The 25,046-nt window shown below is 39.0% G+C and overlaps 2 protein-coding genes across 7 annotated transcripts; one reads left to right on the plus strand and one right to left on the minus strand.

The window, feature by feature from the left end:
* Positions 1-422: 422 nt before the first annotated feature.
* Positions 423-6,745, minus strand: LOC115745971 (ubiquitin-activating enzyme E1 1). The gene is made up of 6 exons (XM_030681630.2): positions 6,337-6,745; positions 5,402-5,619; positions 3,068-3,862; positions 1,876-2,744; positions 1,356-1,788; positions 423-1,249 (listed from the first exon to the last, which is right to left on the minus strand). The coding sequence occupies exons 1-6, from the start codon at positions 6,728-6,730 to the stop codon at positions 653-655; spliced, it is 3,306 nt and encodes a 1,101-aa protein (XP_030537490.1). The 5' UTR covers positions 6,731-6,745; the 3' UTR covers positions 423-652.
* Positions 6,746-10,650: 3,905 nt separating this feature from the next.
* LOC115745972 (rab3 GTPase-activating protein catalytic subunit) lies at positions 10,651-24,264 on the plus strand. Of its 6 annotated transcripts, none has more exons than XM_048280081.1 (22): positions 10,651-11,153; positions 11,629-11,672; positions 11,778-11,841; positions 12,747-12,861; positions 12,938-13,005; positions 13,080-13,177; positions 13,834-14,005; positions 14,464-14,686; positions 15,371-15,497; positions 16,241-16,350; positions 16,460-16,552; positions 17,439-17,567; positions 17,745-17,878; positions 18,895-18,978; positions 19,089-19,162; positions 20,461-20,647; positions 20,733-20,804; positions 21,278-21,317; positions 22,066-22,343; positions 22,923-23,100; positions 23,322-23,533; positions 23,719-24,264. In XM_048280081.1, the coding sequence occupies exons 1-22, from the start codon at positions 11,097-11,099 to the stop codon at positions 24,013-24,015; spliced, it is 2,856 nt and encodes a 951-aa protein (XP_048136038.1). In that variant the 5' UTR covers positions 10,651-11,096; the 3' UTR covers positions 24,016-24,264. The 6 variants fall into 6 exon arrangements, with proteins under 6 accessions (XP_048136038.1, XP_048136039.1, XP_048136041.1 ...); XM_048280082.1 differs by having other exon boundaries at positions 17,454-17,567; positions 18,895-18,981; XM_030681631.2 differs by having other exon boundaries at positions 10,652-11,153; positions 18,895-18,981.
* Positions 24,265-25,046: the final 782 nt, after the last annotated feature.

The following is a 25,046-nucleotide window of genomic DNA, read 5'->3' on the forward strand; positions in this document are numbered from 1 at the left end:
GCTGCCCCGTGATATTTGCTCTGTTTTTTTGGTCAACTAAGCGGTCCTTGATATCCAAGCGTCATCGCCTTTGCTGTCAAACTGACCAGTGTGGCTAAGGGTTCAAAGTGTCATCAGCAGTTCCGTTGAACCGCCCTGGAATCAGGAATCGGACCAGACAACCAGAAACTAGACCAGTTGGTCCAGTTCACGATTCCTGGGTGGGGCCGAACCAGAACGAAACCAATCACCCCTAATTAGAGCACGGTGTTCACTTTCTCCTTGGGTGGAAAATTCACTCATGTATGGTTTCCATCGGCTAACAGGTCAAAATTGCTCAGGCAAGTTTGTACAAAAAACTACAGATCATTAAAGCATACATCGCACGAAATATCTCATGCAAGATTTCAAGTACAGTCATGAATGGCCAACCATCACACAAATTCACGGTAACGGTGTTGTGATAAAAATGAAAATCGGTACAGAAGATTTTCAGACAATGGGAGAAAGAAAATGTTCTCCTGTGTGATAAGGAGGGTTTCAAAGGCAAATTCTGTATGCTCGTAACATCCCCAGAAAAAACAGCTGATATCTACTCTGAAAATGACAATTACAGAGGATGAAATGAGTCTAAGACAGATAGGTCATATGTGTCTAACAAAGTACATGCAGCTTATCGGAAATAAATGGATAATTGAGGGATGTCAATATCGTTGTCCTCATCATCCTCGCACGCAACAACAACATCCAAATGACGACGGTATGGAGGGATTTCTACCTTGGCGACTTCTCTAGCCAAATCAACCACCTTCTTGTCCATTCGATCTCTATGCCTAGGGAACATACTGTTATACAGGAGGGAACTTCCACAAGAAATGCTATAAGCATTCAGCCCCTTATCTTTAAGCCATTGGAGAAGTTCCCTCAAAGTGGGATTATCTTTGACGATCCACCTGTCCCAAACAGTCCAGCTCATATCACGATGATTGATCACCTTGGGAGGTACCGGCTCAGCCATTGAGAACAAAGGCAATGCCAAGTTGGCAAATGTGTTACGGTAGTCCTCCAACTTGTGACCTCCAGCAAGAACCTTGTAGAGATCCAGGCAAACAAGACCAGTTGCCATTGCTGTGGAGGTTGCAATAGCAGGAATAATTCTCCCAGCAATAAACTTGGCTTTCAGCTTGTCAACTTCTGGAATGCTATAGTTCCTTGCTCTCATATTGGCCAGCCCAGCAATAAAGTCCATGTGATAGTTTGTATCATCATCCTGCACAAAGCACACAGCTCTCCCTCAGTAAACTAATTAATATAATAATTGACTAATTTAAGTCCCAGAGCGCCTTGCAGAAAGCGTGCATGGTGAGAGAGCAGACCTTCTCAAATTGAATAGGTTTCATCTTGAAACCCGGAGGCAGATTCTTATAGCACTGTTCCAATTTCTTGATCAGTTCATTTATGACTGCAGAGTCGTCTATAGATGCAGTGGAGAGACTTGTAGCCTTCTCATCTGTCACTATTTTTGCATCATTCTTTGGCTGGAAATCCGGAACCATCACCTTGTCAACGGCTTCAGCTAACTTCTTGGGATTCTTGACCCAGTCGGGAATTGGAATTCCAAATGTCTCCGCTCTAAGAATTGATGCCGCCATAACAAAATGGAGATGACCAATGTCAGATGCTGAGAATTGAAGAGGGCGAGGGAATCGCTTTGGGGCTGACCAGAAAGGGGCCCCTGTACTGGTTGCAGCATCTTCAGGGAATGTGTATATCAGCTGCTTCACGCGATCGGCAAAGTAATCTTCAAACCTATCAGTAACGCAGAATGTCAGCCCATATCTTATAGTGCAAATCAAGTCTGAGATCCAAGATGAAGGCAAAAGATAAGAAACTCACTTTAGACGAGCCCAGGCAATGCAATTTTCAAATGTTTCACATCTCTCCTTCTCCAGGCACTCAAGAACACGTTCCACCGTATCTCGTGCCTGGGCATCGCCAGCATTGCTCATTGCATTTGTGTATTCCAATGGGCTGGATAGATAGGCATTAACTTCGGCAGGAGTTTTCTCAAGCAAACCCTCAAACTCAGATCTAGCCCAAGTCAGACAGTGGTCGATATTGTGAGGGAACGAATGAACAGTGCACATGGGTGCTTGTTTCTCAGGTGGATCTCTTGAGGCACCATAGTTTTCAGTTAGGTGGGGGATGACCATTTGGGTATTGCATTTGGCACCCAGAGTTCCCGACTCCAGCAGTGGCTTTTGGAAATATAAGCACCTTTGATCAACATACAATCTGGCATTAACATTGTCTAATGCATTGATAACGACACTCAAATTCTCCCAAAAGGTATCATCAAATACAATCTCCGTTTCAGGGCCGACACGATTCTGAAGTGCTTCAACATTGAGACGAGGATTAATTGATGTTGCAGCAGAAGCAGCAACAGTGGATTTGGCCTGTCCAATATTCCAATCTCGAAATAGAAACTGCCTGCTTAGGTTACTCTTCTCAATAACATCATCGTCAGTGACCGTCAGCTTACCTTGATTGCCACATGAAACTCCCATCAGGGCTACGTTCTTTAAGAACTCACAACCTAAAGCGCCTGATCCGACGATGAATACCTTGGCATCCTCCAGCTTCTTTTGCAACTTGGACCCGAAAACAGAAATTTGTGCATCATATCGGCAATTTTGCGGTCTGAAATCGCTGGAATCCATTGGCTCCACAGGAAGAGACTCAATTGAGTCAAAATAGAAAAACTACAAAAAAAAAGAAATATATTCTTAAGTATGAGCCCAAAAATTCACAAAATTCATAGTGAACAGCCAAGATATAGTCATATCTCAAGGATGTGGTAGAGAAATTCCATTGCAATTATAGAAGCAAATTCGCAATGCGACTGATTCAACAGCATTACTTTTTTGGGCTCTCAAGATACACCAAAGTAGAGGAATCAGCTGATATTCATCAAAATCATCGTTAATTATTGTGGACACCTAGATGTTAAAATAAAAACTGTTTACAGTTAAACATGCAATTATTTGAACGCAAACACCACAGGAGGTTTCTAAAGAAAAAGTACCTGAAACAACGGATGGAACTTTCCTGAACATGCCTTCACAACCTCTTGCCCAACAATCCCACCAAACATAGCAGCCATCGGATTCAGAACTGCCTTGGCACCAAAGGCAAAATGCCTGAGAAGTTTTGGATTTATGTCTTCCAGCTTCCCATCTCCCGAGTTCTCATTAATGGTAGTGGCAACAGATATAAGCCGTTGAGCATCCTCTTCTGAACCAGCAACAGGGTATCTCCCAAACTCGGAGACGAACTTGTCCAGGGCTTGAAAAGCCAAATGCAAAAGCGGTGGCCGATCAAACTTAGAAAAATCACTAAGAAGAAAATCACCAGGATCTTTAAGTGCTTCTCTCAGTGGCTTAAAATTCAATACTTTGGGCTCTTTCACTTGTGTAACTATACCCCCTTTTTCATAAGAAGCATACTTCGAGGTATCCTCCTCAAGAATGAATGAGTAGGGTCTTGCACTTTTGATTTTCCTTGGTTTGCCATCATTCAATTCGCTCATACCCTGAACTTCCGAAAAGACTACAAGATCCCCATCTTGAAGTTCAAGCCTTTCATCGTCAACACAGGACACTAAAGCAGGATTGTCATTGCTGATAGATGCGATGATGCCTGTGTGTGGTTCCTCCCCATCAACATCGAAGACAGTAAATGCTGGGCCAAAATCACAGAACACAGAGCCAAAAAGACCTCTAACTTCAGCTTTAATGAAAGATATCGGAGGTTCATGCCTATGGCAATAATCATTGAAATCAATAGCGTTCTCCAGACTGATATCTGTAAATACAACCGCCTGCACCACAACATATGGTGATTAATGGATGCAAGAATCCCATAGAATCACAAACACAATTACCTTCAGAAAACACAAGTAACAATTCTTGATTTTGGTGTCCTTTTGTTGTTGCAGAGAGAGAGAGAGTACTCAACCCATATTAAATTACTCCTGACACAGACAGGAATGTCAGGTTGTGTTTTACTTGGCAACAATCCCTTGGCAATGTTAGGTTTTGTTTTTCTTGTCATCTGCTATCAATCCCTTGGCAATGTCAGGTTCCGTTTTACTTATTATCTGCTATCGGCAGCTTTCGGTATTAGATGGGATAAATGCCACTATAAGAGCAAATAAAATTTGGAGGACTTTTCAGTAATCAACTGATATTTCAATTACCAATGTTGAATCTATATCACATATCATGCCAATTGTAGATAATTGCAGCGATGACACACGAGATGTGCAAGGGAATAAGATATTTAAAAGACACCTTAAATCATATGGACATACTAAGATGAACCGAAAAAAGTTGACTCAGGGAACTCAACTTATTTATTCGCAAGACAAGAAGAAGAATGGGAGTTAAGAATGCAAGCTCGTTCCGTGACAAGTAAGCAGAAGGGTACAATTGGCTTAAATCACCAATAGGTCAAACCCTCATCTCTGCAACTTCCAAAACCTTAACATGAGAGCGAAAAGTTACAGAAAATTGAACCATTCATACTAAAAACGAAAGGAAACTGTTGACAGCAAGTAATCCGATAGCTTCAGAAGGAGCAGCAGAATGTTCCGACAATTATTTGGTTAAAAGACAGCAGAGTTATGTTCTATTACTGTAATATTCATAGTTTAATAACTAGCTCATTAATCCTTCGATTGATCATCGTTTCTATTATGTTACAACAGAATACTGCGAAATGCCAATAGTGAGTGAAACCAAGGAAATTAGTAAATTCATCCTTTGATGAAAAAGAATAACTGATGTTACACAGAAGTTCCATATCATCCTCTATTAGGGAATAGCATAATATTCCGTTGAAAAGAGCAAGTAAAAACATTCTTATCTCAAAATCATTCCCTCCTGTGAGAGATTCATCAGAATCTTAACAACAAAAGCAGCTTGTTATCAGAGACTGCCAAATATTGTTGGTTGATTATGGTGATTAGTAGGGAACTTAATCTACTATACACTGAGAACTGCATCAGACTACTAGAAATAAACCCTTGGAACTTCATCGAGTTTATAGCTGAAAAAAAGAAAACCTTATTCGCACAAAAAGCTTCATTTTGTTGTCGTTGTTTTACAGCTTATATGATCCACACTAAAGGTAAATAAGCATGTTCATGTAGATAAAGATACCAATGAGGTTGCATTACTATGATCTACACTGAACAGTTGCGAATGTTTTCACATAGTTCTGATAACTAATAATAATTAAGCCATGCCTCAGTCGGGTTTCTCGCCGCACATGTCATGCATCTTATTTCATTCTTCTTAACTCGTAGATAGGTATGAACAATATGAAAAAAAGTTGAACCGATAATTATAAGGCATACCTGAAAGTCAGAAAGTTGTTCCTTAGTCAACTCTGTTGTTATGGTATTAATGGCCACTGCATTGTTGAGCTCTTGCAATTTCTGAACAGAAGCAAGGGCCCTGTTTTTGCCAACATCATTCTCAGAGAAAATAAAATTGCTAGACATATCCCAGAGTTCCACTGTCCCCACATCATGTAGAGTCACAGACTTGACACCAGCAAGAACAAGGTTTTTGGCTGCGAGAAATAGGTGGCATTTGAGAGCAGCAAAATTAGCTCCATTCATGACACTCAACATCCAGGCCCATCACCAGAACAGTCAAAAAAGAAGATGATGCTCATGACGGTTAATAAACAAATGTTTGAGGCACAATGTCAGTAATCTGGCAACAGGTAACAACTCACCTTCTTTGTCATTTCATTAGGTCAAACAAGAGTAGGTAACAGCTTGTGGATCCAAAACTGGCACTCAACACCAGATTCTTGTTGTACAGATCAACATACAGAGAAAAAGATCGTTTCATGCATTGGCACTGGAATAATTACAAAGTAATTATAACGCTTAAAGGAAGGCCAATTGGCGCTACACAATAGTGGAAGAATAACTCCATCCTAGTGTACAGCTGCAACATCTACTCTTTCTAATTTCCTTGGTTTATTTATATGTTTGTGAGCTCTGTTCTGTGAGTTTGTTTGGTGAGGGTGAGGGTGTTGGGGGTTCAACCATTAACATCAGGCTAAACTAAAGTAACATCACTTTGGGAAGATAGATTCATAGGCAGCATAGTCCAAGTTCTCCACTAGATCCACTGATCTCGTCCCAACAGTAGAGTAATCCAGATGAAACAATAAGGTCAGATGAACAAGAAACAATCGATTCAAGTCACAGCCAAAATCTTCTAAAAGTAGAGAAGGAAATCCCCGATCAACAACACAACTTCGAAACGCACGTACCAATCTCAGCGCCGAGGCCTTGCATCCCCGACACAAGAACGTTGGAAGCAAACAGCCGTCGCATCGTCTCACGGCCGTACACCGCGAGCTGTCTGCTGTGGAGATCCTCATCGATGTCCGTCGAATTCAAGTCGCCCAAAGCCATGATCGATGATCCAGTCACGCCGCTGCTATCGCAATCGCTGCTGTTGCTACTCTGGATAGCGATGTTGGAGTTATCGCTGGTGTTGGCGGCGGTGAGCACGACAGATCCGAAACGGCCGATCCGAGGCTTTTTGTGAAAAGATGCACTCGCAGCGCTGTTGTCTTCTTCTTCTAGAACCACTCCTTCACCAGTTCTCTTTCTAGGAAGCATATAGGAAAGTAACCTGCCGACACAGCCATGAACACCCATTACCACAGCAAAACAGCACGAATCGCACAACATAGGGCAAAACTACGTCTCCTAGCTTCGCAAAAACAGCTCAAGCAAAGATCGGAGCCCCAAAACCACATCATCTAAACCATGACGACGACGACGAACACCAGACGTACACGTAATTCCGATCTCACCGAAGAAGCAAAGTATAAGCTAAAACCTCAACAGGTCAAGAAAAGGAACGCACCGATTAGGACCGGCTGGGAAGAATGGAATCCGTGAGAAATGGGGAAGGGAAGGAGTCGGCGAGGGTTTCGTGCGGGAGGGGTTTCGATGGCGCCTGCAGTTGTGGGAAGACTGCCGTGTGCGGTTGGCTTCATATAAAGACGAGGGACGCAGGTAGGAAGGGAAGGGGGGGTGGGGGTGGATTTACGAGATTGGGGTCGCTAGGGTTTTGAGCGGAGAGGACAGGTGCGGAGCAGCGGGGGTCGGCTTCGGCACCATCTCTCTCTCTCTCTCTTGTGGAGCAGCAAGAGAGAGAAAAAGGGCAAAAAAAAAGGAAGGAGACACAGTTTCGGTGTTGTGCAGAGTGCGAGAAGAAATGAGGGTTTCACTGAGAAGTCATCTCGTTGTTGGGTAGGGTGGGCCCCCCGGCGCCCCGAGAAAAAGTTTATTTTGTGGAGGAGGGAGAATTCATTCACCCGGTCTGAAATTTTTCTTTTTTATTTTTATTTTCACCGAACGAAATTAGTCTACCTAAATCGAATGACGAGACTCATTTGTTATATTGTTCTCAACATATATATTCAATTAGTTCCGTTGCTTTTCCATGCTAGAAATCTTATAAAACCACAAATCGACGTCACAAACTATCAACTGCCCAATCAAATTGACCGTCCTTTTAAGATTAACTTATCTTTATACGACAACGGCGTCCCAATTTAAATTTATGACTAATCTTTATGAAAGGTAAACAACCTTAATTTTAGCTTGTTGATAATGCTTATTATTTATTATAACGACAAAACTATAATAAATTGAGTGCAAGGACTTGTTCGTGTAGCGGAGAATGGATTAATCTTAAGAATGCATCTCAACTTTTTAAAATCTAGTTGTTTAGAAAATTTCGTCGGGTTGTATTATCATATATTAAATTAATGGGCAACATCTACTTAATTTGTTTGGAATGAAAATGGGAAAAACCATGCTTAAAATCTAATCGTTGAATAGCACAAGGAAAATGATTAAGGAGTGTTTCCAAGCATTGGTAATCATATTTAATAAAATACGTTATTAGCTTCAAAGGATAAATAACCCGTATAGGGATTTCTAATGAGTGCCAAAAGGATCTTTGTTAGCAATAGAAACGGGCCCCAAAAGTAGACTCCAACGTGACTTCTCTATAAGATGGGTACCTAGCCTTTTATATAACTTTTCTTTCCGTGACTAGTGGGTGGTACCTATAAGTGCAACTAGTAATTTTTTGGAAAATTTTCAAATAAAGATTTAAAGTTGCATCAAATAAAGGCCTAGAGTAGAACTTATTTCAAATAAGAATATAAAGTGCTTTTATTATTTTAAAAAAGAATCTAACTAAAAACATTATAGTTAATATTTTTTTTTTTTTCTTTCTTTTTTTTTCTTTTTTTTTTTCCTTCCTTCTCATAAATGGCCGGTCTCAAGCAATGGCCGACCACCCGGGAAGGCTAGGCGAGGCCGATGAGGGCCTCGCCGACCTCGTCGGGGCGAGCCAAGGGCTTCCCTATGTGGCCTCGCCCAACTCTCACTAGTGGTTCGCCATCGCTTGTATTTCTATAGAAAGTTCAATGCATCTAAATCCGACCCAAAAAAAAAAAAGGGTAGGTATCTAACAAATATCCTATTCTCATGAAGCACATACCTGATATTTAAAATTCACTTTCTTTCTCTTTTTTTTTTTTTACTAAAGACTAACTCGGATCCATCTCCTATTTACATGTATCTAAGGCTCCGTTAGTTTCCCAAAAAATAAGGTGTTTCTGAAAAATATTTTTTAGAAAGTTATTTTTCAGGAAAATAATAATATTTTTCGATATTCAGCTCAAACCCGAAAATGACTAGGAAAATATTTTCTTTCATGTGCTCCTTTTAATAAATTTCATTTTTTTATTTTTTTTTCTCTTCCTCTTTTGAAGAGTAAATCATTTTTCCCACATTTGAATGTCTTTTTTTGTGAGAGGAAAATATTTTTATTGACTTGTTTATTTTCCGTGAGAAAAAATATTTTCATGAAAGTTATTTTTCACGAATCGATCGGAGTCTAAATAGTCAGTTAAAGAATCTCCTACTTTAAAGGAGCACAAATACCACATTTGAAGTTTATATTTACGTGAAGAGTGGCATATATAAAAACCTTCCCGAGCGGGGGAGGGGCGTGGGGTGAGAACGCTTGAGAAGGGAGCATGGTTTTACAACCTGCACACATCACATAATGCAAACAGTATGACTTGTATATTAGAATACGATAGGATAAAACCAAACGAGAGGGAGGGGAGTGGGGTGGGAAGCTTGAGGAGGGAGCATGGTTTTACAACCTACACATATCACACAATGCAAACAGTATGACTTGTATATTAGAATAGGATAGGATAAAATCGGACGGAAAAAAAATATATATTTATGTTCTCTTCCTAAAAAGTAAAAACTAACTAGGATTTGTCTCCTGTTTAGCACCCAAATAAAGTGTAAAGGATCTAGTGTGCCACAATTCAATTGCATACTATTAATGAGATTTTTATAATATTAAGTTACCCTCAATTTATGTGTATTTAGTAAGGCCCTGTTTGGTTCAGTATTAGAAATGAGTATTGGGACTCTAAAGTTCCTTTGCCAAAATGTAAATAATGTTTGGCTTACTTTGGGGAGATGCAATTGTATCTCAAATGCTCTCCAAAGTCCTTTAGCCCAAAGTAAAAGACTTTTACGAAATGTAACTATTTTTTTTTTTAAATTTGTCACATTAGCTTGCCGCCACCCACCGCCCATCGCCACCCGCCACGGCCCACCGTCCACCGCCACCTATTGCCGCCGACCGCCGCAAATTGCCATCCATTGCCCGTCACCGCCAACAACCGCCGATTGCCGCCACCTGCCTACCGTCGCTCGCCACCGCCACCATCAATCGCCTTCGCTCGCCACAGCTACCCACCATCGATTGCGGCCGCTCGTCAGCTGTCGCTCGCCGCAGCGGCCCATTGCCCACCATCGATCGCTGCTAACCGTCGTCCACCGCCATCACCAATTGCTACCACCACCGCCGACCACTGTTTTTTTTTTTCAAAAGATAAAAATACTTTACAAAGTTCATTTTTTACCAAACAATATTTACGTTAAAGTTGTTTTTCAATATGTTTTTAAAATATACTTTACCAAACACTAATTGCATTTTGGAAAATGCTTTTAGCCTAAAGGTATTTGTATTTTCTCAAAGTCTCTTAGCCAAATGTTGAACCAAACAGGCCTTAAGTTTTACTAAACTAACATTGAAAAAAGCAAATTTCATCTATCTCTTTAGGTCATCACAAAGTAGAGCCAATGAATTGGGGTTTTGAAATTGAAAGGAATAACATTAGACTTTCGTTAGTGAATAATTTGAAAATATTTTTCACAAAACAATCGTTTGTATTGCTTATAAAAATAATATAAAAATGATTGAATGAAGAATATTTTTATTGTCTACAAAAAAAGTCTATACATAAATCATTATCGATAACGAAAATATTTTTTATTTACTAATCATTTTAAGTGATATAAGTGATTATTTTTATAAAAATTTAAATTATTTAATTTTCACGTAATAAAGGAGATCGTGTAATTTTTTTAATTACTTTGGAAAGATAAAATTACCATGCGATAGAAAAATTGTCGGAGGAAACGGACAATTTTGCTCAACAGTGGGAAAAGAAAGAAAAGAAAGAAGCTCAAAACCATGCCCGGCCTTCAAAATTTCTCAAATTCTTCCCATACAATACGGACTGGATCCGATTCAGAGCCATCTCCATTCGGCGGGCCGGAATCCGATCGCCGAGGAAACAGCCAGCCCTCCAGTTCGATACTTATTCAGTGGCCATCGATTCTCGTTCACCGAAGCATATGTTGCAATCTCCACGAGAATTTCATCAGCTCTGTCTCGATTTCGAAGGGCTTATCTCACCGAATCCAGCGAAGTGGTTCAGTTTTCCGTCCTTCGAGGGAGGCGTAGGAATCGCGTCGGAGACGGATGTTTGGGCGTCATTTCGGATCGCACTGCTGATTGAGAAGGCGTGGGTTTTTTCTATCTCACCTGTAAGCTGGACTGAATTTAGCTATTGCAGATCAGTACTGGTGATGTCGGTGTAAGAGCTTCAAATTCAGCCCAACTCACATGGCATCGACTAGCAGAAACGAGTCCGATGGAGACAACGAGCCGCAGGAAGAGGAGGTACGTTCGTGACGTGATCATTCTCAATGCTTCAGTGTGAGGTTTTAGAACTTCTGTTACGGCGCACCTCGTCGTCTTTCATACCGCGTTAGTCTGAATTTGCTGAATAATAGGCCATTGCGTTCCGTGACAGTTCGCGGCTATACGATAGTTTGTATTGCTTCCATGCTCGTCGCCCCTGCATGGTTAAGCAAGTTCACGCTGTATTAATGTAATCAGAACTCAAAATGCTGTTGCTATCGATGATTGCTTGGAGATGCCGGTTGTCCCCATGGTTCTGTTAGTGTTGAATTCAGGAGAGTCAAGACAAACTGGCAGTCCAAGTTTATAATGGCACAAACTAACAGAATAACTGTAGAATTTTTCTTTTTGCTAGGTTGTTTTAAATCACTAAAGCGTTTTGTGACAGTTTTATAGAGAGTATGTCAGTAGCAATGAATGGATTCTTAACTATTTATGTCTGTTTCCCATGCAGTTTGAACGGTTTGATGATTTCACTCTGGCTTCTTCATGGGAGAGGTACTTCATACTGAAGATGCGGTCTATTGGTGCCAGTGGACCAGGTTACTTTGACATATTACCAAAATCCAAATGACTGATCTGGTGAATTTTGATTCTCTCTAGATTTATATCCGACATTGAGGCTGTTTGTCGACAATGGATGGCTGATGGTCCAAAAAACTTGTTGGTATGTGCACTCTAAATATAACCTATCTTTGCACAGGCAGACTTTGATATCGAGCCCATTTGTATTCAAAGATACTGAACTTTTATTTCAAAAGCAGAGTCTACTCTTTTGGTTACAAAATTAAGTTTCATTCTTTCGTTCGGTTGTGATTGAATAGCTACGTGGATGCCTATTGTTTCAAAATACAGTTTTACATTTCTTCCTATTAAACTTCCAAAATTATTCTAGAGGCATTGAAAAGAAAGATTCTGGTACTTTCTGTATTTCACATTTTTAAGATCGTTCTTATATGGTACCCTAATTTCTTAAGTGGCTTCGAGGGAACCTTCAACGATATCAACTCCATCAATTTTTTATTGTGTTTTGTTAATTCCAGCTGTATGCATTGTTAGTTGCTGAACATTGTTGAAACTGGCTATTGGAATATATTCCAGTTGTTATACTTGTGGCGCTTTCTACTAATGGACTAAGTCACCGAAGCAATTGTTTCTTGTTGCTTAGACTGGGGCACTCTTAAGACTTAGTTTTAGCTTATGTAGCTTATGTTAACCCTCTGAGCTCTAAGTGATGCTCTATTTGAAAGTCGTTAATCATTGCATTTTGGGTTAAGCTCTATTATAGTTCAAACTGATTCTTAACACAATTAACAATCAGTTGGGATCACAAATAATCTGGCTGAACAGGCGTATGAGGATTTTTTGAATGGTTTAAGGTTATTTGTCACTTCATATATCGATTTTGTCTCCACTTAAATATATGCTGTGACAAAGAATACTTTGCGTTAGAGGTAGTGATTTTCTAAACATTAATATCTTTAGCTTCTATTCACATGTTGGGATTAGATAACTTTTGCGAGTTTTGTGTAGCTTCGCCGAGAGAATGCAATCTGATTTGTTGTTATATAGAAAAAAGGTGCAGTTCACTTGGGTCCATCTATGAACTTGTATAAAGTGAAGTCAGAGCTGAAGCATGCATTGAAAAGCTATTGCATGGAGTACCACTTTGAATCCAACAGTGATGGTAATTCAGTCTCTTTAATTGATTCAATGACTGGATGTTAATATGAATCCATCTTTATAATATCCTCGTAATGCAGGAAAAATAGCGGACTGGGATTGGTCTCTTCACGATCTGCAACTTTGTTTTGGTGTCAAAGACTTTTTGGTATTGTCATAGATCTTGCTGGAAAAATTATAACTATGCAGCTTATGCTTATGTTACATTGCTTGGATTATCAGGTCATTGCTCCTCAAAGTGCTAGCGGTGTCATTCTTGATGCTCCAGAGTCTAGTAAGCTTTTGAGTGCAGTTGCAATTGCTTTATCAAATTGCTCAAGGTGCGGATTCTTGATGAAGCCTTAAGTATAAAAATACTAAGAAGCTCATTTGATTTCATTGTAAAGTTGTCCTAGAGCACACTTTTGTGATGTGGTATCAATTGGAAAAATGCGTAGTAAGTCTTAAACCTTGTGTAGAAATTCAATCAAGGCCTAAACCTTTCAGTTGGTTCAATCAAGTCCTAAACCTTTTTCAAAAGCGCAATCAAGTCCTTTCAATGAATAGTGTCTAAATTTACCTACGCGTGACTTAAAAATTGCCTATGTGGCGTCCTTCATTGTAATTTTTAACATACGTTTTGTGACTTAGTTACATTTTTGAATAAAAGTTCAGGACTTAATAGACAATTTAAATGTTTAGAACTCAGTCACATCTTTTGGTGAAGGTTTAGGACTTTATTTGATCAATTGAAAATTTTAGGTCTCTATTGGATTTTATGCATAATGTTGAGAACTTGTAGTGCAATTTTCTCTGGCACCAATTTATAAGATTTGCTTATCTCCTCAAACAATAATCCCTTCACAATTTGACTGATGCTTATGCACTTATGACTCATTCACATTGCATCTTACTTGGTGATGCTCATTTCTCCTTCTTTGACTTCCCAATTGAGTAAGTAGACACTTTATAAATCTTTCCGGCATCGGTAATGCAGTATGTGGCCAGCCTTTGTTCCTGTGCACGATCCTTCAAAGAAATCATATATTGGAATCCAAAGTATGGGAACAATTTTCACCAGAAGATTTGAGGCTGATCATATCAGCAGTCAGGTTCCTGTGAAACTGATGCATTTGGAAGGATTGTTTGAATTATTTGTTTCTAAATTTGTAAGTCTCCTTTTCAATCAGATAGTAAGTCTCTATTAATTCAATGTTGCTTACATTGGGCCCTTTGTTGCTACTCTAAATTATTTCAGTAATTCATGACTGATAAAACAAATGACTTGCTATTCTCTCCATATGCAACATTTCTTTGCATGAAAAAAAATCTTCTCGATGTCGAGTTAGTTTTGTGACCGTCCTCTATGAAATAGAGATGCCCGGTCAACCAGTTGTTGCTCGGTTGATTGCCAAAGCCAGAATGATGTCATTTACTCATAAGAAAAAATTCCTGATATTTACTTTTCCAGGCCTATAATTTATAAGATTGTCTCTCTTTGAAGGTTCTGCTTTTTATGTGCACACTACTTTATTGATTTTGGTGAAATACTTACCATTTTCACTTCTGTGCCTTTCTAAGTTCCTTACCTTATACTAAGTAATTGGTGTATCTTCGCATGTTGAAGGCCTATTCGACATTGGACTTCTCCGCACATTTTTTCCAAGTCCATTTCACAATGAAGCTAACTTACAAAACCATTTCTCATGATGATGACGATGCCACTCGTGGAGTGGATGCTGAATTTGTTGAATCTGGAGGGAGTCCTAAAGGTGACACTCACACCAGAGCACAATGGGATGATGATTGTCCTTGGAGTGAGTGGTACTCTGCGGAAGACCCTGTGAGAGGTGCATTTCCAGTTTGGAAATTTTGAATGCTATTATTACATAAATGGTTGAAATGTGAAACTGCCTTTTTATTCAGCGTGTCTTGACATTTGCTCTGCTTTTAATTTAGAGCACTATGCCTCAACAGTAACAAATCTTTTAGCATGCTCAAAGGATTATCCAGAGCTCTCTTCATTGTTCTTCTGATTGTAGAGTGTAGAGGCCCCAAAATATCTTGACATTAACATACGAGTATTTGTTAGCTATTAGTCCATGGGGAACTAAAGATTTGACTCGAGGAGTTAGAACACATGCTTTGAAGTCATTTTTTTCAGACCCAGAGACTACTCTCATTGTTGCTGATTATGAGGAATCTCTAAGCAGCCTATGCATTCAACTGAATCCTCTTTGACAAGATCTATGTTCACCAATTTCCCATGGACCTGCATAAATGGTGACTTAAGAGCACTACTTGCAGTGTGTTTTTTTTTTTGGGGGGGGGGTTGGGGGGCTGTAAAATGTACAAATGCAAGATATCTTAACATAGAACTGAACATCTTTTTGTGCATATTAAAATGTCAAGCCCACTCTTGGAATTAACAAGGAAACGCTGGCACTCATTTGGGATGGGGTTTGTCTTTAGTTGCCAATGGGATACTTAATACGTACGAACTCAAATCTAACCTGGCTAATTTGTGTCTATAGGAATTGAATTGGTCACCATATGGACTGGCAAGATGGTTGAAAGTTCTTCAGAAATGGCAGAACTTGAGAATGCATCTCCTCATGAAGCTGAAAAGTGGATTTTATGTCCCAATATTTCTTCAACGATGTAAGGATCTACTTATTTTGTTGTTGTAATAACTAGAGCTCTTGATTTATGATTGATCTGTTTCGGGCTTTAGACGCAGATTACAGAATGTATTGGTCAATTTTGGATCTGCCTGTAATCCTGGTTTTGAACTGATGGTTCGAGAATTTAAAAGAGAATAAAATAAGATTACGCTTTTTTTTCATTAATTTTGAGGATTGAGTTGAGGCTTGTTAGTAAATCATGGTCCTTGACGATAAAAGCCCAAATATAGACTACAGTTGAAGTGTAACTTGACCGGATTGCTTTTCTAACCTACCAGTACTTGTGGTGAAAGTTATTGCATGGTGTATCTTATTTTAATAAAGTTATCAAAGTGTATCTATTCAGAAGACTTGCATTGTCATTTTTGTTTCTTCTCAATGCAGTAACTTCAACTTGTAGTTTTTATTAGAAAATATGGAACATAACATAAGTTGCTTATAGTTACCAAAAAAAAAAAAACATAATTTGCTTACTTGTCAAGTTCCGTCTCCTTGTTATTTTCTATGCTAACGGGAATAGTTGTATTTCTGTTTTATGTGCTGTTGCTGGTTGATGGGCCTATTGTTTCAGTATTTAAATGATGTTCATCACCTAAGATATGCATTTGCAGCTTTAGTTCAGTTTTACAAAATCAAAGAATCTGTAAACTATCCAGTTTCAGAAGCTTTGCCTAACGTGTTATACTCTGGGACCACTTACAAGCTAGTACTTTTTACCAGAAGTGATGGATCAAGAGCAAACACTGTCGGATTTGCTTCTCAGTTGTCTTTGCTGGTTGATGCATTGAATATGTCTTTTGAGGCTCAATTTATGGAGGACTTTGTTTCTGGTTCGTCAATTAATGCTCATTTAGTTGTAAAATCTACTCTATGTTTGTTTTACTGGAATTGATATTACTGAAAGGTTCCACTATTCTCCTCCTCTCTCCTTTATTGCAGTGGAAAAGCCTGGTATGGATAATTTAAAGTCGTCGATGGTCGTTCCTCCTCCATCAGTTGTTGACCGTTTGCTGAAAGAACTATTTCAAGATGGTATCTGATGTTTCACACGTGAAATGGTTTTTGTTCATTTTAATTTTCTTCTCTCTCTTTTTAATTGTTTTTGGTGCCCCTGGGGTGGGGCGTGTTATAAATTTTTTATCTTGAAACTTGTATGTCTACTAAGCATGATAATTACCTAGAAGATAACTTAATTTTCTAGTTCATCTTTTTGATTAATTAATACTTAAAGGAAAGGCATTGATATAACACTTTAGACAGGTCAACATGCATGAATGGAATGAGTTGTTAAATAGGGTGAAAATAACATACATACAATCAGCAAGATGACCCACCTTCAAAGAAGTAGTATTTGATGGGGTTGCTGCAGCAGTTTGTATTTGGGGGTTGCTTCATGCGGATGGTTTTCCTTCCTAGTTTGCATTTTCAGCTGATTATATGTTTCACTGATTGTGAACTCAAGCGAACTGTCCATCTCACTAGTCTAGCTGATGATACAAAGTTTAAAAGTCTTCTCTGTCGTGGAACATGTGATGAATTTGTTCTGGTTGGAGCCAGCTGAACTGTTGAATCTGGGATAGTTTGGGCTCAAACTTGGGGTAGATAGTTGAGTCTATCAGTGTTGCTGGTAGTTTGAATGCATTTCTTGTTCCTGAGCATTTTTCCTTGATGGGCCAAAAGAACAAAAAAAGGGTAGAATAAATAGTGATGGAGAGTTGCCTGATAAAACGAGTCCTTAACTGCTTTTACTGAAAATTCATTAAGTTTATCCTTGTCAAATGCTTGGAGCTAGAAAACAACCAAAGGGGTGCATCTACATTTCTTCTTGCTGCTGTGATTAATAAAAATTTCTTGATCTGATCTACATCTACTGGATTTCTGAGTCATTCTATACTTGCTCTCCTTGCATTATCTGCAGGTTTTAAACTTTCAGGTTTTAGAAAGGCCGAGCATAAGAATTCGCGATTTATAAAGGGTGCACCTCTTGAATCACTTTTTGCTCAGTATTGTCTAAGCTCTCTGTGGTTAGGCAATTGCAACATTCGTGGTGAGTTTGAAGTATATGTTGCACTTTGGTGAACGAAGTTACAAGCAAACATTTTGTAGAAGAAAGCATTACAAAAGAAAGAGATGTTAGCTGTCAAAAATTTTGTTCAGATTGTTGGGTGTCCTTTCAAATCATGTATTTCAGTTTTCTGAAAAACGTATTGTCATTGGTGTGTAGCTATTGCATCATTCTGGATAGAGTTCGTCCGGGAAGTTCGTTGGTGTTGGGAAGAGTCACAGACATTGCCTCGGATGCCTGGCAGCGGTTCAATTGATTTATCGACATGTTTAATTAACCAGAAATTACAAATGGTAATATTATTGCCATTAATTGGAAACTTTTTTTTGTTTAGTTTTTCCTTCAGTAAGCTTATGTTTTAAAGTTCTATAATATTCACATTCTTTGCATTGTAGTTTTGTTATGTTCCTTAATCATGTTAGTCAGATTATTTTCACCATTTGTAGATTGAGACTGTCCAGAACAAGTTGATTCGTTACATGGATTCGATTGAATCTAGAATAATTATCACGTGCCACAGAGATGAGATAACATGAGGAACTTGTGGTGAAATTTGCATGGTTATCAAATACACTGGCAGTTAAACATTGGAGGTCTATGAAGCAATCTCCTGATAATCTTTGCACTAAATATTAGAACACTGAGGAAATGAACTCTTTCTCCTTCATGTGAAACTTTACTTTGGGATTTGCTCTTGGCGTCCATGGCTAGTTTTTCAACTTTAAGTTGCAACTTGCAAGTGCTTTTCTACGAGTGATGCTGTCACGATATCTTGCTCGTATAGACAAATATTCTAACCCTTTCTAAGCCATCTCCGTTGATGAATCAACAATTCGAAGTATCTCTCTTTATTATTTTTTTACTATGCTGCCCTTTCTTTTTGTGTTTATTAAGATATCGTCCATCTTTTGTAATGTTCGTATCAATGTGAACAAGTAGATCCCTTCTGTGAAGATAGTAGACCCTTTTATTCTGAAGCATTCTTCTCAAGATGCAAAAACTATGCTGGCTTTGCTAGTATTTTTTATATTTCCATTTCTTTTATAACTCAATTATCCCAGACTTTTGAAGTTTTTATAAGGTTAGGTTTACTACTGGTAATTATTTGCTGTGGCTTTGATCTTGTGCTTGCAAATACAGTTTCATCTTTGCCATGCTTTTGTTCATTCATTTATTCTTTATTCCTAATATAAACGGGGCTAGTTCTCTGGGGACATATGATCAAACTGGGGAGAAAGTATATTCTGCATACAATTCTTGTTTTGGCAACTCAATTAAAGTTGTTCAACTTTGCTGCTTTGACATCCAGCTTGCAATATGCATTGAAAAGAAGCAACAACTGAATGAAGAGTATCATGACTGTATTGGAAGTGAGGATGGTCATTCAGCAGTCATGGTGAAATTTCTATAGCATTTGGTGCTTCTTTTGTCTCATTTTATTAAATAATTGTATTCTTGTTCTTGTCAATGAAATGTCCTTTCCTTTCCTGATGTTACGAACAGGAAAATGATCAAGTTGCGGACGACTCATGGAAAACACCAGACCCTGGCGAATACTCTGATGAAAAATGCGACAGGTGAAGTAAGCAAGTGAAGGATGCTTCTTGTTCCTGTTATCTGTTTACTAGCTGTCTTTCAGAATAAGGCTCTGCAGGTTTCCTTAAGGTACTTGTACTATCATTGTAAAGAGCATCATTAAGCTTTAGCTCATTCAGCTAAGGTTAAGACCGTGCATGGCTCCGTTTATAAGGACAATATATTTGACCGACGCTCTTCAAACAATGCGACGGTCTTAGTACCTTCATGCTCTTGTTTTGGGTGAGCTTATGGTTGATGGATGTTCCTAACATAAACCCTTGAGTGGTAACACTAATCAATGCACATAATAACTCCTAGGGTCTCTGCAGAACTACTTTGGATAAACATCGCTGAATTTTCTTTTCCAAAATTGTTCTCTAAGGTTATGTCTGATTTTTAGGCAAGCGTGCATATTTTAATTTGTTAAGCATATTTTGCTCTAAGCCGTCACCCAACTTTTCAAAGTTATAGTAATTTTAGTTTCTTGTAGTGAAGCCTGTTTACTCTCTCCCTCTATTCTGATATCCTGTCTATATTCCCTTCCTCATCTTGTCCATTCGCTGTGTTTGTAGTTTGTACATTTTCTTTTTGAGGCAGACATATGTGTGATTGAATTGTTTGTGGATGTCCTTAATTGTGTGGTTAATTTAGTTCCATTATAGCTGTAGGACAGATGTTGCATGAGATATCTTGGATCTCTTAATAACTGCTAGGGTTACAGGAGATGTCATTTGATATATCAATGCTAGTGCGAAGGCCGAAAACTATTAAGTCCATACAAAATGTTGTGTAAAAAAAGTTGTCTGAGTGGGTTTACTCTTTATTTTAGATACTCCTTTTTTTGTAATTGGCAAATGACACATTTAGCAGTGCTGTGCATGCAGAGAAGCTATGTATCTTTAGTATTCTGTCAAATCTTAGAAATTTATGTTCAGTTCGTTGGTCTCCAAGACAATGGTTCCTTGCTATCAAGGTTAGCAAAAGCTGAATGAGTTTAAGAAGTATGAATGTCCTTAATTAACTTATGATCTGGTTAACTGAGATGATATATTGGAAACATAATGAGCAATCTGGTCTTCTCTTCCCTTCTTGGGGGGAGTTATTTTCTATTTCACCACTAAAGTTCAGGTAAAGCAGCTAGTTGATGGGCTTTTATGAAGGATGATGTTATCTTAAAGCAACATGATGTTGTTACATTTGATTTGAAATTTACATACAAATATCTGTTATCAGAAGCATGTTCTCAGTTGTCATCCTATGTGCACATTTTTACTTCTTTTCTTGTTTATTCTGGCAGTCCTCCAACACCAACCAATTTTCACAATTCTGCAACTAGTGGGCCAAGATATGGTACTAAGGCAGGTGATGTCACTCCTTCTTCTGATTCTAAATCCTCTGATTATATAAGAAGAGGTTCTGCTGGTGTGGTTGGTCCAATGATGCTTCTGAAGTCACATCAAAGCATGCATGCCCCATTCACACAGGTTTTTCAACAACTTGGACTAATTGGAACTCATCGCATTTGGTTGGTTATGACTTCTGTAATGACACGGTTGGAAATCTTGATAGGAGGCACCGCTTATGACAGAAGATATGCATGAAGAACGATTGCAAGCTGTCGATGCTTTTGGTGATTCCTTCGTAAGTCTGTGCTTAAACTTTCACTGACAAGTTTTCTTGCTCATTTATTCGGCTACGTGCATCATGAATGTCCTCTTGAGATCCTTAAATTATCTGGAATGTTAACCTGCCCCAATATACCTTCATGTGAAGACACCTGAGGGGCTCATTTCGTCAGATAGCTTGTCTAGCTGTACGTAAAGGAAACGAAGGTGGAATTAATACAGTTATGTAGTACTTGACAAGGTTTTGATGTACCTAAGGCAGAAATGTATCTAGTGTTAATAGGGGTTGTCATCTTCTTTGTCTGCATTGTGATCTGGTAACTGGAGATTCTGACCTTGTTGCAGCTGCATCTATTTCAAAAGTCAGTTTCACCTCTGAATCTTGCATGTTCATATCTTTCAGTAATCCAATTGCCATATCAATGTAATATATTTTCTTCTTTTAATTGCAACTAATGTGGACTAAGTTATCTTCTGTTTTCTTTGCAGAGTTTTTCTGCTCAGTTGGAGAAAGAGATCTTATTTTCAGGTATTTATCTCCTAATGAAGTGTTCTCCGTGGATTGGTACAATTACCCTTGAATATATCGACAAATTTCTGACCTTGTATTGTGATTACCAACACTCATGCTAAACTTAATGATTGTCGTTTAGCCTGTACAATGACATTAACCAGCTGCTGCCAAATGTCTCTGATGAAAAATCTAAGGATTTTGTTTTGATATCCTATATGCAGGGAAGACATTGAATGGATGTTGGCAAATGAAATGTGTAGCTAATAACATGAAAACTTGGGCTATCATTATCATCCATGCTGTTTGCACTGTTGGAACTACTAATGCATGTAAAAGGTTGGAAAATATTGTTTCTAAGTTGGAAGAGGAAAATTTATCTCAAAATCTCATTGTCCTCATCCTGCTGACAATGAAATCCAATTGCTAAAAATCATGTCCACTCAGGGCTAGTGTCCATATTCATGCATCGAATATCCGTGTCCAACTGTCATCATGTTTTCACATCAAACTTTAGGTGAGAGTTTTTCGATTGCGAGTACTTTTCCTAGCATGACAGCTTTGACTTCTGAATCCTTTTTGAATTCGATGCAATGACTCTTCTTATTCACCATATAGATGTTAGTCACAACACAGCGGCCTACATTGATCTCCTGCACGGCATATATTTGTAAAGTTGGAGGTGTTGACTCCACTTATACTTTCTCTTTAGGGTAGTAATTATGGCATATGATTGGTACTAATGGTCTGAAAATGCCGAAACTAGACATGTCGGCATTCAAAGCAGCAAATCCAGAAGCTGTTTTTGAAGATTTTATTCGATGGCATTCACCGGGAGATTGGGAGACAGATGATACTCTTAAGAGCGAACCATCCTCAGGCTTTGCTTCTGTGAGTTCAAAAGATGATTGGCCTCCTCGAGGACGGCTTTCACAGAGAATGTCTGAACGTGGAAATCTGTGGCGCAAGATTTGGAATGATGCTCCCTCTTTGCCAGCTTCTGAGCAGAAACCTCTCCTTGATCCACACAGAGAAGCAGAGAAGGTAACTTTCCTCGAAGAAAAGATGGAATGCTCATTTCGCACTTTGTAGGCACAGGCCTTTTTTTCTGGCATAAGTGGGTCCCTTTTAAAGCACTTCCTGGTGGTTCATTGATGCAATGTCGAAACAATTGTTTAGTGTTTTTAGAAGAGTGTTTTGAATAGTTTTTTGCTGATGCAATGAAGCATGTCAAAATAAACAAGGTTGATTGCACTCGGATTATTGTGCTTAAGGGAATATGAAATCTGATTGCCAACAAAAGAATGTGCCATCTCAGAATGATTTTGAACTTCTCGACATCTGCTTACCTTGCATGTCTCCTCAACTTTTTTCTCCCCGGTTAAATCATGAGCAGATGTTAGCAGCTTAACTGCCAAAGATGATAACCTCTCGGTATCGCATTATTAGGAATTCCCCATATCTTATCGATATCAAATAATATTCTAAATATCGTTCTAAAATTGTCTCCATATCTAGACCAAAAAAACAAAAGGAAGCATCTTTGGTGCTGATGAACTTAGTTTTAGCCCCATTCTAAGTCGTGCTTTGCTTTGTGCCTTATTATTGCATTTGGTTGCATAGATCCTCCATTACCTGGAGACGATACGGCCTCACCAGCTGCTTGAGCAAATGGTCTGCACCTCCTTCAGGGCAGCAGCTGATACATTAAACCAAACTAGTTTTGGAGGTTTGAAGCAGATGCAGACCAAAATAGATCAACTGTACCTTACCATGGCATCTATGCTGAGGCCTTTGCAAGGTATGCTTCCTACTGTTTCCTTTAGTCCTTTTTCCTCTTTGCGATGGGCCATTTTCACATGAGATAATTTCTCCCCCGTCTTCAGTCTGTAAACCAGAATAACATCCAACTCCATTTTCATCGTGTTCTTCAAAAAAAAATTGACTGAAGTTTATTTTGGTTGTTTGCTTTCATGTATCCTTACATCCACATGATTGCTTATAGCTTTCATACTTTTGCAGCCAATCGCTTGTCTGCTGGTAGTGAGGGAATTGAAGATCTAAGGCGTATAAGTGTTGTTTTTGGACATGTGGAGAAGTTACTAACTATAGCTGCATCGCTTCATCGGAAGTTTCTGCAAGCACCATCCATGTCAGAGGCTATTTTCACCAGCTATTATGACTTTTATTCAAAACGAATGGGGACAGGTTCAGTAGAAGAAAATGGAGATATGGTAACATGCTACTAACCGATCAGTTTTTAATTTCCGGCGGCTGCAGAGTTATCAGTTAAGCACAATTAAAGAAAATGAAGTCTGGCTAGTAGATTTAATTCAGTGTCTGGTCGAACTCATTACTAGATTTTTCTAAACTATCTTTATTATGGAACGACATCGTGAGCCTCTTTCATTTTGCACAGGAGTTCAGTATGAAGCGTCAGGTGAGAAATCATGAGAGGCAGATCGTATCAAGTATGTTCACTCCTCCAACTGTCAATCAATCATGGAGAAAAGTTCTAAGCATGGGCAATCTTCTCAATGGCCACGAACCAATCGTCAGGGAGATAATATTCTCCAAGCGCGATCGAGTGAGCGGCAATCACTACGCAAGCCACACTCCTAGAGGTTACAACAAAGAAATAGAAACATATCGGATGTACATAAGTGGAACCTCAAACGATCTTCGTGTAGCGCTTTCTGTTGCCTCATGTGATTAGTTTTTTCCCCATGGGGGGCGCCCATATTCTCCATTTATCCATTTGATTGTATCCTTACTGTCATCTATCCACACATGGGATGGACTTACTCAACCATTGTCATTGCACATGCATTTAGATAGGGCACAATTAATCACCCTTTGCAATCCTTATCTGAAAAAACATGTCTAGTTCATAAGGTTGTAGATTCTGGTACCGGTTTGAATCGTGATTATTCTCTTTTGGCGGTAAGATACAGAATTTCTTGCATGGTAGAGTAGATCGGGACACCTTCAATCTTGAATGGAACTAGGTGGCCTGAAATGATCTTTGGACGGTCTAAAGATGAATGCTTCTCATTTAGCACACATAGCTGTAGTATCTTGACTTTGCGTGGCATTTAAATGGTCTTTGGATGGTCCAAGATGAATGCTTCTTATTTCTCAGACATAGCTGTAGTATCTTGACTTTGCGTGGCATGCTAGACCTTTTCTTGATTTTTGTCTGACATGTTATTCATATCGGAGCATTTGCCTTCGTTGGAGCCTTTTTATGGTCCAATCTTACATCTCCATCACTTGGGGGCCGGAAAACAATACCTTGGGTTTACTTTTAAATCTCCGCGTGCTGATGTGGGAGAAAGGAACATTTTATTTATTCAGAAAATTGATGATATTGTGTAAGTGTCACTAAGAGAAAGAGGTGCGATTGAATTGAGAGTTTCAATGGCTTGGCAAAGTTAATGGGGGATAAACGATGGGTCCGACTGAAGCCATAAACGAGTGAATCCAATGCTGTTCTCCGCTCAATAATTGTTGCCCTGTCAGAAAAGCGGAAACGGATGATTCAAGTTGGTACGGCCAATATCTAACCGAGTCATTGACTGTGATGGGAGATTTCGTGGATCGACAGTGGAGTCATCAGGGCCGAACAAGGATCGATGCTTTCTAACGAAGCACAGCATTGTATTTATTTGGCACGTGCTGTAGAATTTTCCTAAAAGCTAGTTAGGTAACTCTGATATCTCCACCAAGATGGGTTCCACTGCCCTT

The sequence above is a fragment of the Rhodamnia argentea genome, chromosome 6 (assembly GCF_020921035.1).
Source record: "Rhodamnia argentea isolate NSW1041297 chromosome 6, ASM2092103v1, whole genome shotgun sequence".
NCBI classification, from domain to species: domain Eukaryota; kingdom Viridiplantae; phylum Streptophyta; class Magnoliopsida; order Myrtales; family Myrtaceae; genus Rhodamnia; species Rhodamnia argentea.

Bases quoted from the DNA above. Each gene is read 5' to 3' on its own strand.
- LOC115745971 (XM_030681630.2), bottom strand. From the start codon at position 6,730: ATGGGTGTTCATGGCTGTGTCGGCAGGTTACTTTCCTATATGCTTCCT. The intron at 2,745-3,067 runs GTACTTTTTCTT...TTTTTTTTGTAG, and splicing joins AGTTCCATCCGTTGTTTCAG to TTTTTCTATTTTGACTCAAT. The intron at 1,789-1,875 runs GTGAGTTTCTTA...CGTTACTGATAG, and splicing joins ATTGCCTGGGCTCGTCTAAA to GTTTGAAGATTACTTTGCCG.
- LOC115745972 (XM_030681631.2), top strand. From the start codon at position 11,097: ATGGCATCGACTAGCAGAAACGAGTCCGATGGAGACAACGAGCCGCAG. The intron at 11,842-12,746 runs GTATGTGCACTC...GTTGTTATATAG, and splicing joins ATGGTCCAAAAAACTTGTTG to AAAAAAGGTGCAGTTCACTT. The intron at 17,879-18,894 runs GTAATATTATTG...TTTGACATCCAG, and splicing joins TTAACCAGAAATTACAAATG to CTTGCAATATGCATTGAAAA.